General features: G+C 40.4%; 2 protein-coding genes across 5 annotated transcripts in view; one reads left to right on the top strand and one right to left on the bottom strand.

Annotated features, from left to right (window-relative positions):
* Window positions 1-5,492, bottom strand: part of AAMDC (adipogenesis associated Mth938 domain containing) — a 35,118-nt gene extending 29,626 nt beyond the window's left edge. Inside the window, exon 1 of one of the 3 annotated variants that reach the window (XM_055581413.1) lies at window positions 5,417-5,492. The gene's annotated coding sequence lies outside the window, so the exon portion shown is untranslated. Of the gene's footprint in view, window positions 1-5,362 lie in introns of all 3 variants that reach the window. The other 2 variants (XM_055581412.1, XM_055581411.1) reach the window with 2 other exon arrangements.
* Window positions 5,493-5,607: 115 nt separating this feature from the next.
* Window positions 5,608-14,523, top strand: part of RSF1 (remodeling and spacing factor 1) — a 152,582-nt gene continuing 143,666 nt past the window's right edge. The window contains exon 1 of one of the 2 annotated variants that reach the window (XM_055581403.1): window positions 5,608-6,073. In XM_055581403.1, the coding sequence (XP_055437378.1) occupies window positions 5,887-6,073 (187 nt within the window). In that variant the 5' untranslated portion in view covers window positions 5,608-5,886. The remainder of the gene's footprint in view (window positions 6,074-14,523) is intronic. The other variant, XM_055581404.1, reaches the window with a different exon arrangement.

The following is a 14,523-nucleotide window of genomic DNA, read 5'->3' as shown; positions in this document are numbered from 1 at the left end:
ATCTCTGGTTCCTCTGCCTTTTCTAAAACCAGCTTGAACATTTGGAAGTTCATGGTTCACGTATTCCTGAAGCCTGGCTTGGAGAATTTTGAGCATTACTTTACTAGTGTGTGCGATGAGTGCAATTGTGCGGTAGTTTGAGCATTCTTTGGCATTACCTTTCTTTGGGATTGGAATGAAAACTGACCTTTTCCAGTCCTCTGGCCACTGCTGAGATTTCCCAATTTGCTGGCATATTGAGTGCAGCACTTTTACAGTGTCATCTTCTAGGATTTGAAATAGCTCAGCTGGAATTCCATCACCTCCACTAGCTTTGTTCGTAGTGATGCTTTCTAAGGCCTACTTGACTTCACATTCCAGGATGTCTGGCTCTAGGTGAGTGATCACACCATCGTGATTATCTGGGTCGTTAAGATATTTTTTGTACAGTTCTTCTGTGTATTCTTGCCACCTGTTCTTAATATCTTCTGCCTCTGTTAGGTCCATACCATTTCTATCCTTTATCAAGCCCATCTTTGCATGAAATGTTCCCTTGGTATCTCTAATTTTCCTGAAGAGATCTCTAGTCTTTCCCATTCTGTTGTTTTCCTCTATTTCTTTGCATTGATCATTGATTGCTGAGGAAGGCTTTCTTATCTCTTCTTGCTATTCTTTGGAACTCTGCATTCAGATGCTTATATCTTTCCTTTTCTTCTTTGCTTTTCACTCATAGCAGCACCTAGATTAGTGTTTGATCGGATTAACTGAGTACTATAGCCCAGCCAGGCTGACACATAAAATTAACCATGTCTGAGTGTGAGTGTGAAGTCGCTGTCGTCTCTGACTCTTTGCAACCCCATGGACTGTAGCCTATCAGGCTCCTTTGTCCATGGGATTTTCCAGGCAAGAATGCTGGAGTGGGTTGCCATTTCCTTCTCCAGGAGATCTTCCCGACCCAGGGATTGAACCCAGGTCTCCCAGATTGTAGGCAGATGCTTTACTGTCTGAGCCACCAGGGAAGTGCTAACCATGTCTACCCCTTGGTAATTTGGTACCTACATACCTGTCCTTAAATTCTATTTAATCTCCAAATAAAGACAATAACAAGTGATATTTCTATCTAATATTAATAACTACTTATCAATTTTTAATGTATTATACAACAAAGGACATAAAAACACTGTTTTTGGTTCTATGGGAGGAAGACGTAAGTTTATAAAACATGATTCTTGATGAACAGTTAATATTACTCTAGAGAGAGAAGATGTGCAATTAACTATAAAATTTTCTTTTTTTTTGAAACCGGGAAGGGTGAAACTTTCAACTCTGTTGATCATTTAAAAAACTGTTTAGGATGTTCTGGGTTCTTTGCACTTCCATATTAATATTAGAACCAACTTACATATTTCTATGGAGAAGGAAATGGCAACCCACTCCAGTGTCCTTGCCTGGAGAATCCCAGGGACGGGGGAGCCTGGTGGGCTGCCATCTATGGGGTCGCACAGAGTCGGACATGACTGAAGCGACTTAGCAGTTAGCAGTACATATTTCTACAAAAAAGCCAACATAATTTCTCTTTCAGTAAAAATAATTATTTCATCTGAGAAATAATTCATCAATTTCAGCCATGCTTTTAAGAAATAAGAATAGATAGATGCTGTTAAGAAAAAAGATGGTAAGACTCTTCCAAAAGTGATTCTTCAACGAATAGAATTCTATGCAACAGAGAAGTCAGTTATCATTAAGAGAAAGAACCAGAAAATGGCTGGGTTAAATCTTGTTTATATTACTTCTTATTTTCATATATTTTCCTAAGAAACTATTTTGAAGAACATAAGATTCTTACATCTGTTGACACTGGCTTTTTCATTACATATAACACATACTTCTAAAAGTATTGTTTTAAAAGTGAGTTTTAACAAACCTAAGTAAAGATCCCCTGGAGAAGGGAAAGGCTACCCACTCCAGTATTCTGGCCTGGAGAATTCCATGGACTGTATGTATAGTCTATGAGGTTGCAAAGAGTCGGACATGACTAAGTGACTTTCACTAAGTAAATTTGTTCATGGGAATTCCCAAACTGGCTCCATGATCAAATCCAATTCACCTCAATATACATTTGCCAGGCTTATAATATCTGTTAAAAAAAATTGTGCAACAAATGCAAAGATAGTATGTTGGGGAGATGGAAATATGAGTAAATTATTCTGTTACAAGGCAGATTCTTATCAATGCAATTTGAGAAAATTGAAGGCTAAGTCATTAAATTTTAAAATTAAAGCATAATTATATTCAATTAAGTGCAGATATTATTGAGTTCAAAGATTTTCACAAATGTATAAACTTGCCAAATGTGATACCGAATGTACCTTGAAATTTCCCTTCTGCACCCTTCTAATCAATCCCCTTCTAAGATCAAAAGTAGCTTTTAATTGTTATTCCCACATATTAGACCTTCATGTTGATGAAATTGTAAGTACCTACTCTTTTGTGTCTTTCTTCTTTCACTCAAAATGCTTCTGGGATTCATGAATGTTGTAATAGGTATCAATGTGTATCAATCTGAGCAGTAGTCTGTTGAAAGACTATATCACAATTTACTTACACATTTTTCTAAAGAGCATTTGTTGTTTCTTTTTGGTATTTTGAATAAACTAGTCATTAATTCTGAATGAAAAACTAAGGTTTTTTTTTTTTCCCCGTAACCCACAAATTCTTTTGGCCCAAGGAAAGAAGAGATGTAGTATTATGGGTGTTTATTATTTATTTTTTTCTAAGAATAGACTTAGTGAACATCTGACCTAAACCTTGCTTTGTAATGAAACATCTCTTATCTTTTGGGTGGACATAACTTTTGATGCACAAGGACTTTGTTCTAATGCCAGTCTTGATTAGAAAAGGCAGAAACTCTAACCTTATTTATCAGGCACCCTCCCCCACCTTGAGTAACAGTGTTAGCATTGAGAAAAGAAAAAATTATATAAAGCTGTTTTTTTTTTGAAAGTTATTTTTACAATCCCTAGAAAGAGCAGGTGAGGTGCTGGAAAAGCTGAAAGTGAAGAAATAGAAAGAGGCAGGGGTAGTGTTATTAAATAATTAAGTCTTTCTTTTGGTTTGAAGGTTTTTTCCCCATCAAAATTCATTCATAAAGATACAATTTTATTTACTATTGTGTACCTGCCTTTCATTTAAAGTCAATTAAGTTATGATCTTATGAAGATTTTTGTATCTTTGCAAAACTGATGAATTCAGGAGCCCAGGTCTAGAGTATCTCTTGGGAGTTTGAGAGTTCTACCAATATATTTTAGTTTTGTTTTTTTTTTAATTGAGGTATAGTTGATGTATAGTTTTAAATGTTTCAGGTACACAGCACAGTGATTCACAATTTTTAGCAGTTATACTACATTTAAATTCACTATAAATTACTGGCTGTATTCCCTGTGTTGTACAATATTTGTTTTAGTTTCATTGTTTCATTTTGGTGTTGCTTATAACATTTTACCACACATTAAATTAAAACTTCTCTTTTGCTAGTATAATTCATCACCAAGAAATATTCTTAAAATGAGACTTTTCTTTTTTTAAAAACTTTTTTATTGTAGCAAAATATATATACCATAAAACTTAACCATTTTAGCCATTTTTAAGCACATAGTTCAATGGCATGAAGTACAATCACATTGTTGTGTAGACTTTATTTAATCAGTACTTCTTAAACTGTAATTCTCAAGAGTATTTGTAAATTTTAAAAGAACATTTTTTTCCTTTAAAAAGGGTTTATATATTATTCAGGATTAAGAATCAGTATTCTAGTTAATAAATTCCTCTTACAATATAGAATATTTTTCTCTTGATAAATGAGAATTCTTTCCTTAGTTAATAGTCTGACATAGAACATTATGGTTTTTCCCTTTTTTACCTAGAAATGTGGAACAAAATTTAATTTTTAAGATGGTAATCATTTTCTCTGTTCCCAATATAATTATTTGCCTATATATTTCTTTTGTTGTTCAGTTGCTCAGTCATGTCTGACTCTTTGTGACCCCCATGGACTACATCAGGCCAGGCCTCCCTGTCCTTCACTATCTCCCGGAATGTGCTCAAACTCATGTCCATTGAGTTATGCCATATATTTATTTTCTTTTAATTATAAATTGTCCTGTGATTTATATTATATTTTGAAATTATTTTATTAAGTAGATACTATATAAATTTTAAATGCACACTGAAATTTTGGCTCAAAGTAGTAAACTATCAATTACAAACAATTGAATACAATCTAAATTTTAGGGATTTTCTTCAATAGTAGCAACTAATTTTTAAAGTATTTACAATGTGCCAGGGACTTCCCTGGTAGCTCAGTTGGTAAAGAACCTGTCTGCAATGCAGGAGACCCCGGTTGGATCCCTGGGTTGGAAGATCCCCTGGAGAAGGACATGGCTACCCACTCCAGTATTCTGGCCTTGAGAATTCCCTCGACTGTATAGTCCATGGGGTCGCAAAGAGCCGGACACGACTGAGCAACTTTTACTCACAATGTGCCAGGGCATTGTGCTAATCAATTTATTGTGAATTATACAGTAAAATCTTATGATGTAGGTACTATCATCACCGCCCCCCCACCTTCAGACTTTCAAAGAAATACAAAAGTCTTCCCAATGTCGTGAAGCGGTTCTCAACTTAGGACTCAAGTCTTGCTGAACTCCAAGTCCAGACTCTTAACCATAATAATTCACATTATATCCCAAGCTACATATTCTGCTTTGCATTACCGATGGTTTTTCTGAGATTCTTTGTGGGAGAGTGCTCACTACTTCTCCCAACGAAGCAGAACTCTTAACAAACTTTTGCCCTTGCAACAAATTTCCTACCAGATGTGCGCTCAGGGCAGTCCTAGTCCACCCTCGATCTTGGTTCCGCTACAGAGATTGGTCCCTAAGATCTCAGTCCTTAACAGGGCCCCTCGCCCTCCCACCCTGGCAAACTCAGGAGGGCCCAATCCTTTCAAACTTTGCTCCCTGAGAAGAGCCTGGTCCCTTCAAACTCCGGATTTTCTAACACGGCCCCAACTCCTCAGACTGGAGATCTCGGCAGAGTCTCGTTCCATCAGGCCCTCGTCCTCCAGTTCTCAGACACTGCTTTCAAGCAGGTACAGTACTTGTACCTCAGCAAACTTCACAGAGACTCCTTCATTACAAAGGATCCATCCCAACCCCCAGCTCAGGGCACCTCTCTACTTTTCCCTTCTCCAATTTTTCCTCAGAATCGCTTTTTTTTTTTTCCTATTCTGCTCTTTTTCTCCTTCTTATTCACTCTCCTCAACTTCCCTGACCATCTATCTGGTGGCCAGTTTCAGTTCCAGGAGTGGCCCCCCCAAACTTACCCGACACCCTCCGAGGAGCGGCGATCTCAAACCGCTCCGTGCTTTACCTCTCACCTTTGCTCAGGCGATCTCCGCTAGACGCTCTCCCCCCGGACTCGCCCCGCCCGGAAAAGAATGTTTCGGCCAGTTTTCAAGCGAAGCCCCGCCCCCCTCAAGTCTATTGGTCTTTGCCCCCAAAAGTCCCGCCTCCCGAGCTTCCAGCCCCGCCTCCCTGCCCCGCAGCCCTTGTTTTCATTCCCCCTGTCACACGAGGCAGTGGCAAGCCCAAAGTGGGAGGAGCGGGAAGAGGGCGGAAAGTGAAAGGCACGGAGCGCCTCTCTTTCCTCCGTCTGACTGGGTTCTCGACTGCTCTGAGACGCCGTTGTATTGTGGGATCGCGGCGCCGTGCCTGAGACGCCCGGATCCGCAGGGGCGCCCACTTGCTAGCGCCTCCTGTCGTCTGTAAGGTTGCCCTGCTGTTTCTCGGCACCCCAACTCCCCTCACCCCCCCCATCGCCTCCTCCTCCTCCATCCTCCAGTTCAAAATGGCGGCGGCGGCGGCAGCGGCGGCGGCGATGGCTCCTCCGGGCTGCCCGGGTTCGTGTCCCAACTTCGCCGTAGTCTGCTCTTTCTTGGAGCGCTACGGGCCGCTGCTCGACCTGCCTGAGTTGCCGTTCCCGGAGCTCGAGCGGGTGCTGCAAGCTCCGCCGCCGGACGTCGGCAACGGAGAAGGTAAGCGAGGGGGCCCGAACGCCCGGCGGGAAGCGGCCCTGGCTTGCTCCTTCTCTCTGCTCCCCACAGACACCCCGGGCCTCCGCGGCTCTGTCCTCCCGCTGAGGCGCAGTTCCGCGCGGCCCGTCTCCTCCGCCCAGCCCCCGGGGGTCTCGGGCAGTGGGGAGGCGGGGCGGAGGCCCCGTAGGGCCAACTCCGCCCGGCGCCCGGCAGAGGTGGGGGCGTCGTGGTCTAGGTCTGGGCGCGGGGGATGGCGGGGGAGGGGGGGTCATTGTGCTGATCGGCCGCACCAGGGGCTGCTACCCCGCGGTGGGGGTCGGGTCCCTTACCCCTTCTCCCTCTCGGTGGCGGAGGAAGGGGAGCGCAGGTTCCGGCCAGCTTTGCGCTTTTCTCCTCTACCCCTCCCTCGCTCCCTCCCCTCCTCCCACCATCCTCCCTACTATCTCGGGGGAGGCTGGGCTCGTCTTCTCCGGGCGCCCCTTTCTCTCCCTCCACCTGGGTGGGCGGGGGCCAGAGGACACTTCATCTCTCCCTCCCTCTAGTGGGAACTCCCCCGAGAGAGAGTCGGCTCCGGTCTCCTTTCCCTTCCCCTCCAGGGTCGGTTTAACCCCCAAAACTCCTTCTTCGGGAGTCGGGAGGTTTGCTGCTCCTTCATAGGAAGGGGGTCCTCTTCCATTCTCACTTTGGGGGGTGGGTGGTGGTGAAGTCGGTTTTGCTTCTCCGCTTTGGTGGGCAGAGGGTTAATTTCTCCTCCCCCATAGTTTTTCTCCTCCTCCCTGCTCCCCCCTCCCCCAAATAATAGAAAAGCATCTCTCCACTTTTCCAGTCCCTTCCCCCTTCATCCTGGCAGTAAGGCGTAGGGGAAGAAGAAGTCGCCCTCCCATTTGAAGGGTAGGGTGGGGTGTTTAGTATGTAGGATGGAGGAGGGGCTCAGACGGAGGGGGAAACAGTTGAAGAAGGTGCTTGTTGCTCATGTTTCTCTCTCTGGTGCCGCCGGTCTATTATTGGTGTTCGCAAGTGGTGCTCCTTCCACATAAGGCCACCGCGCGGGTGCAGGGCGCATGCTCTGCCCGGCCCCATTGAAACTTCCTGCTGCTGCTTGCTGCTGGTGGTTCTTTTCGCTGGAGCATCTCCGCGCCGCGCCTGCTGCCTCCAGCCCTCACTGAGCGCGTCCACTCACTCCCTGTTTATTCCCGATTTTCCTCTCTTTTTCAGAGAAAGGTTTTTTGTTGTTATGGTACTCTGAGCATTGCCTTTATCTGGGAACAGCCCTTGGCTGAAGAAGAAACGTTGTCCAAATAGGTCCTTTTTTCCCCTTTTTGTCCGTATTAGGTGGCCACAGTGTGGACTAGGTATTGTGCGAAACAGATAGCTATTTCCTTTTCAAGAAATCAGGGTGTTTTCAATTTTCCATGGGAATGAAGTTTCTGTTAGTAGAATATATGTACATTGCTAGGAAGAGCCCAAGTGTGAAGTTGTCCAAAATATAACCTAGAGAGTAAATTATGTTAGGGCTACCAGACTCACATGAATACAGCAATTGTGGTACAGGCATATATCTCTCCTTACCTGCCCAAATCTACTCTACCATTAAAAACTCCGGCAAATAAAAGGTTACATTATATAAAGACTTCCTGCAGAATTTCTTGAAAAGTTAAACTCCCCAATGTAGTTAAAATTTGATGGTTATCAAATTGTATTTATATTTTTTATGGAAATAGTCATTTTGAAGGACATATGCCTTGTAAGTTACTTTTAGGATATCTTGAGAAATGATGGTAATGTATCTATAAGAAAAATGTGGGAATTTGAGGAAAGGTATTGCTGGTAACTTGTTTTTGGAATATATGATATTTCAACCAAGTTGAAATGCAAGCATAAACTTTATGTCATGGCACTGTATTTTGGGTGGTATATAAGATTGCTTGACTCTCCATTCCTAGTAAGTGTTTTGGCCTCTGCATTTGGCTTTTGTTAGAAACAAGAAAAAAAATATCAGGGTCAGTCGAATACTTCATGTTACTTTCGAGCTAGTATTGAACAGTGGGTGACTAAGTAAAAAATGAGAAATAATGCGCGCCAAAAGAATATACCAGTGGGTTCAGCCACGCATTGTTGGTAAAGTTTCAACTATGATAATAGATTTTGTCATCAGTTGATCTAAGAATAATAATCAGTGTTACACAGTTCAACATACTTGGCAAATGAAGTCTCTGCAGGTGAAATGCTGTGTAGGGAGGAGACTTCCAGGCCTTTGGTGATGGTTAACCTACTTGTAATAATTGATAATACTGCTCCAACTAAGAATGTTTGAACTGAGTCTTGGAGTTGTGGTGTACTAGAAAGAGTTAAAAGACATTGGATATAGTTGAACTAAATGTTTTGCTGATTATCTCAGGACAGCTGAATCAGCCTCTTGAGTAGTGTAATATTAATATGTAGTTTGTGGGGGAAATTACTTAATTTCTGTGGACCTAGTTTCTTGAGGAAATGGAGGTAATATCTGAGGATCAAATGAAATGTTTCAAAAGTCCTATCATAAACCAAGTGTGTGTGTGTGTGTATATATATATATATATATATATATATATATTTTTTTTTTTTTTTTTTTTTTGCCCTACTACACTCTGTATGTATTCTATTTCCCCTACCAAGGATTGAACCTGGGCACTGTAGTCAAACTGCCAAGTTCTAACCACTGAACCCCAGGGAATCCCTGAAATACTATTGTGTTACAAATTTTATTAAAGGTATTTATGAGGTAACAGACACAAAAGTGCATTTGGACTGAAAATATTAATTTTTAGCATGTCGTGAGAAAGGACTTTAAGCACAGTATAATGTTGAGCCTTTGTGCTCTTGGGGGATAGTCTTTGTTATAATCAAAGGAGTTTTGCTCTGTATACATTTTAATATTCTTAAAAGGCAGTTCTTAGGGCTGTTGAAAGAATCCTATTGTATAAAACTTGTTTTTTCCTGGTGTAATTATACCTTAAAAAGTTTGGAAAGTGTACTCTTCTGAGTTGCCAGTTAAATATTTTTCACCTAGTCATTTATTGTGGTAGGTATATTGACACCATAACATCTTTGGAAAAGACCATTTCTCTATATTGTTCTTGTTTAGGCACTTTATGATCTTTCCCTTAAGTTTTTGTTTATAAGTCTTTTTTTGACATTATGGCTTCAGCTTAGAATGCTTCCTTTATCCCCTACAGTGTCAATTATTACTTTTTACTTTATTTTAAAAAATCTTTATTTATTTGGCACACTGGGTCTTAGTCGTGGCATACAGAATCTTCACTCTTCATTGTGGCATGAGGGATTTTTAGTGGCATTTGGGATCTAATTCCCTGACCAGGGATCGAACCCAGGCTCCTTACATTGGGAGTGCAGAATTTCAGCCTCTGGACCACCAGGGAAGTCCCAAAGTTGGTTTTATAAACTACTTTTTTAGTCTTAAGGATATGATAATAGTTACCACTTACTGAGCATTTACTGTGTGCAAACATCTCCTTATTCCTTACAGCTACACTCTGAGGTTGGTACTGTTATTCCCATTTGGCAAGTGTAGAAACTAAGGTTCAAGAGGTTGATTCAGCTGTTCAGTGCCCAAGCTTATATAGTTTTTGCTAGAATCTTATTTAGATTTCATAGTGATATTAATTAGAATAGGAAAAGGGTGTGCCAACTGACACTGTAGCCCTCCCAGTTCTGCGTCTAATGCAGCCTTCCCAGTTCTGTGCTCTATATGGACTTCACCAGCGTCCTCTTGATGACTGGTGGTTGATCAGGACGTATGAATATAACTAAAAGTTGACATTGACTTTGTGGAATTACCAACATCCAAGGCTCCCCGGTATATTCCCTCTTCTCCAGAGGACTTTCTTCTTCAAGAGGAAAATATAATTTTCCATCCTTTAAAGGTAGTCTTAGTATGGGTACTGATTGAGAAGTTATATTTATCTAATAACAGTCTACTAAGCTGTGTATGGATATGGTTGACTGAGTTATTGTATAGTACTAAATAAGTTGAATCATTAGGTTTTTGGTTTGTTGGGGTTTTTAAATTTTAATTTTTAGAGCTATTTTAGGTTTGATTTGTGTTTTGAGTTTTTTAATGAGTTGAACTTTGAACTCTTGTGGTCAAAATGTCAAGTATTTATAAAAAGATATACTTTTTTGTTTTAACTAGACTTGTGACTGTAGCTTAATATATTCTCTTCTGTTAGTGATAACTGAATTGTGTGACAGTAGTTTTTAGATTCATTCATAAATTAGAAAGATGACTTTACTGTAACTGGAGTCACCATCTGTTACTTTGAGCAAAAGATCTTACCAGGTACATGTGCCAGGAGTTGCATGGATCCACAGTGGTAGATTGTTGGTGGTAGCATTGCTGGAACCAGAGCCTTATCTGGTTGAAATGTCCAGTTTCAGTTCTTTTACCTTTGAAAGAAGAGATGTTCTTTACACATTTATTAGAAGGAAAGAGAGAAAAGTATTTCTTCCTCATCATTTCCTCATCTATATCATAGAGTTGAGGTAATCAAAAGTTATAGAGGATTGGAGGAAGGTTGTTGGCCTTGTCCCAGAACTGGAGGTACTAGGGAAAGAAGGAATCTGGAAGAAGCACAAGCTGGAATCAAGATTGCTGGGAGAAATCTCAATAACCTCAGATATGCAGATGACACCACCCTTATGGCAGAAAGTGAAGAGGAACTAAAAAGCCTCTTGATGAGAGTGAAAGAGGAGAGTGAAAAAGTTGGCTTAAAGCTCAACATTCAGAAAACGAAGATCATGGCATCTGGTCCCATCACTTCATGGCAAATACATGAGGAAACAGTGTCAGACTTTATTTCTGGGGCTCCAGAATCACTGCAAATGGTGACTGCAGCCATGAAATTAAAAGATGCTTACTCCTTGGAAGGAAAGTTATGACGAACCTAGATAGCATATTGAAAAGCAGAGACATTACTTTGCCAACAAAGGTCCGTCTGGTCAAGGCTATGGTTTTTCCAGTGGTCATGTATGGATGCAAAAATTGGACTGTGAATAAAGCTGAGTGCCTAAGAATTGATGCTTTTGCACTGTGGTGTTGGAGAAGACTCTTGAGAGTCCTTTAGACTGCAAGGAGATCCAACCAGTCCATTCTAAAGGAGATCAGCCCTGGGATTTCTTTGGAAGGAGTGATGCTAAAGCTGAAACTCCAGTACTTCGGTCACCTGATGCGAAGAGTTGACTCATTGGAAAAGACTCTGATGCTGGGAGGGATTGGGGGCAGGAGGAGAAGGGGACGACAGAGGATGAGATGGCTGGATGGCATCACCGACTCGATGGATGTGAGTTTGAGTGAAGTCCGGGAGATGGTGATGGACAGGGAGGCCTGACGTGCTTGGATTCATGGGGTTGCAAAGAGTCGGACACGACTGAGCGACTGAACTGAACTGAATGAAAACCGACTTTCTTGTTGTTTTAATTACTAAGAAGTTTGCCTTGAAATTTATCTGTGTTGTTAAATTCTCAGTAAAGAAGACAAGCATTTATTAGCTACTTCTTTTGCTTAATATGTATAATGAATATTTGCTATATTTTAATTACAGTGGTCATTAAGGTGATTATTTATTTTAAAAAATACCCTCTTTTTTTTTTGGCCACTCGGCTTGTGGGATTTTAGTTTTCAGACCAGGGTTTGAACCCAAATACTTGCTGATGAGAGCACAGAATCCCAACCACTGGACTAGGGAATTCCCTATGGTGATTATTTAAAGAAAAAAATGAAACCTTTCCTTTTTTAAAAAGTTTATTTATTTTATTTTTGGCTGGTTGTGTTTTTGTTGCTGTGTGCGAGCTTTCTCTAGTTGTAGTGTGCAGGGTCTGCTGATGCGCGGGCTTCTCATTGTGGCTTCTCTTCTTGTGGAGCGCAGGCTCTGGGTGTATCAGGCTTCAGTCATCCAGTGTGTGGGCTCAGCTGTTGTAGCTCATGGGCTCTAGAGTGCCAGCTCAGCAGTTAGGGTGTGCGAGCCCAGCTGCTCCACAGCATGAGAAGTCCTCCTGGACCAGGGATTGAACCCATGTCCTCTGCGTTGGCGGATGGACTCCCAACCACTGGACCACCAGGGAAGTCCTGTACCCTTCTTTTAAGGATTTTCTAATCTAGTAAGAAGTAAGTAGCAAAACTGAGATTGAGTTACCATCACCATTTAAACACTTACTTTTTTCCTGTGGGATTTTATCAACTGAAGTTAGTAGTCTATGAATTCTAGTCTATAAGTTAATGGACTGAAATTATCTCTGATAACTTTATGGTGAGATGTACAGCCTCATACAGTGTGGAAAAGTTGGAACAATTCAGACCCAAAGTACATGTTGACATGAATCATGTATTCAAGAAAGGTATTTATGTGTGTTCCTGGATTTAAAATGTCTTTGGCTCTATCCTTGGTGGTTATAGTCATAATTTTTTTTTTTAATAGTCTTAATATGCTGTGTCTGAGTATTTTTCGTTTTATTTTGTTTTCTGTTTTTACTTTTGTGGCAGATCCTGTTACAAAGGGTATCAATGTGTTTTCTACTTTTAATTTTAGAATTTTTGAAATATCCATTGCTTGAGAGAATAAGCTGGAGCCTCATTTAAAAAAAAGGATTATAGATTCTTTCAACAATTGTCAATTGATTATGTACTGTGTGCCAGATGCACTGTACACTCGTGATACATTAATGAGCAAAATAGATAAGATCCTTGGCCTTATGGAGCTCACAGTTTAGCAGCAAAGATAGACAAGGAAGCAGTGATTTTTTTTTTTAAAGTTATTATATGGGCAAATATTCTGTATATGCTGAAGTGATTCATATTTTTAGTGAACTTTGTTAAGCTTGTTTAATTTGCTTAACTTTGTATTTATCCTATCTCTGTGCTTTTTTTTCTATATTTGTATAATTTTATCTTAATAATTTTCTGGATGGTGTGATTAATAGGTTTTTATTTTTCTGGGTGTCTTACATTTTTCCACATTTCACTTTCAGTACTAATTATGTATGTTTTCAGTAATCACAAAAAAAATTATTTAAAAGTAGTTTTATGCCAGAAGTGAAATGGATTAAAGTAGTCAAAAGGTATAAAATTCCAGTTATAAAGTAAATCATGGAGATATAATGTCTAGGATGGTAACTATAGTTAATAATACTGTTTTATATGTTTGCAACTTGCTTAGAGAGTACATCTCAAAAGTTCTCACTGCAGGAAAAAAATTGATAACAATGTGATTATAAATGTTACAACAATGTAGTGGTTTATAATATGTTAACTTTTGCTCATTTCACAATCTATATAAATATTGTATCACGTTGTACACCTGAAACTAACATGTTGTATGTCGATCATGGGCTTCCCTGAATGGTTTCAGAGGTAAAGAATCTACCTGCAATGCAGGAGCCGTAGGTTCGATCCCTGGGTCAGGAAGATCCCCTGAAGAAGGAAATGGCTACCCACTTCAGTATTCTTGCCTGAGAAATCCCATGGACAGAGGGGTCTGGCATACTATATATAGCCCATGGGTCACAAAAGAGCCAAACACAACTTAGCAACTAAACAACAACATGTCAATTATATCTCAAAAAAAAAAAAAAATTAAGAAAACTAGTTTTATAAGAGGGTTTATCAAAGAAAAAATTGAGTTGCTGCTTTATTTACTTTTAATTTTGAATTATCTCTCACCATGAATATTACCATCATTCACCCAAGTCTGTCAAGTCTGAAGGTATGAAAGGTTGTTTCACATCTTCAATGCCTTTTCTTCATCCTCCTATCTGAGTTGAATATTCTTCTCCCTTTCCTTTCCTGCTCACTGTACTCCTGCCCATCATTAATCTGATCTTTAAGGACCAAATACACATGTGAAATTTATTCTGCTTCCTTTGTCTCTCAAGTTAACTATTTCCATCTTTTTACTCAACATGTGCCCTGTATTCACAACACTTTCTGCACATAGTCTAGCCTGTTAAGTTTCTTGAGGGCAGGGTTAGTGTTTATGAAATGAATAGTTTTTTCTGAGTTTATTATACGACCATGTTGTGTTCTAAAACTTAATTTTAGAACTAAATCTTGTTTAAAGTAAACTTTTTTTTTTTTTGCTGACCTCTCTCTGAGATTCTGTTTTTATTTTCTTTAGATGTATACCCAGAAGTGAGATTGTTGGTAGGATCAGTCATTTCTCAACCACTACTTGTTTCAAAGTCCTTCTGAGGTGATGCAGTTGCTGCTGCTGCTGCTAAGTCGACTGCTTCAGTTGTGTCCGACTCTGTGCGACCCCATAGACGGCAGCTCACCAGGCTCCCCCATCCCTGGGATTCTCCAGGCAAGAACACTGGAGTGGGTTGCCGTGGCCTTCTCTATAAAGTAAACTTTTAAATAAGCATTTACCCACCATATGAAAGGGGCCTTCCCTGCTAGC

The sequence above is a fragment of the Bubalus kerabau genome, chromosome 5 (assembly GCF_029407905.1).
Source record: "Bubalus kerabau isolate K-KA32 ecotype Philippines breed swamp buffalo chromosome 5, PCC_UOA_SB_1v2, whole genome shotgun sequence".
In the NCBI taxonomy this organism is placed as follows: Eukaryota; Metazoa; Chordata; class Mammalia; order Artiodactyla; family Bovidae; genus Bubalus; species Bubalus kerabau.
Note: the sequence above shows the minus strand (reverse complement) of the source record. Positions and strands in the feature narration are given on the sequence as shown.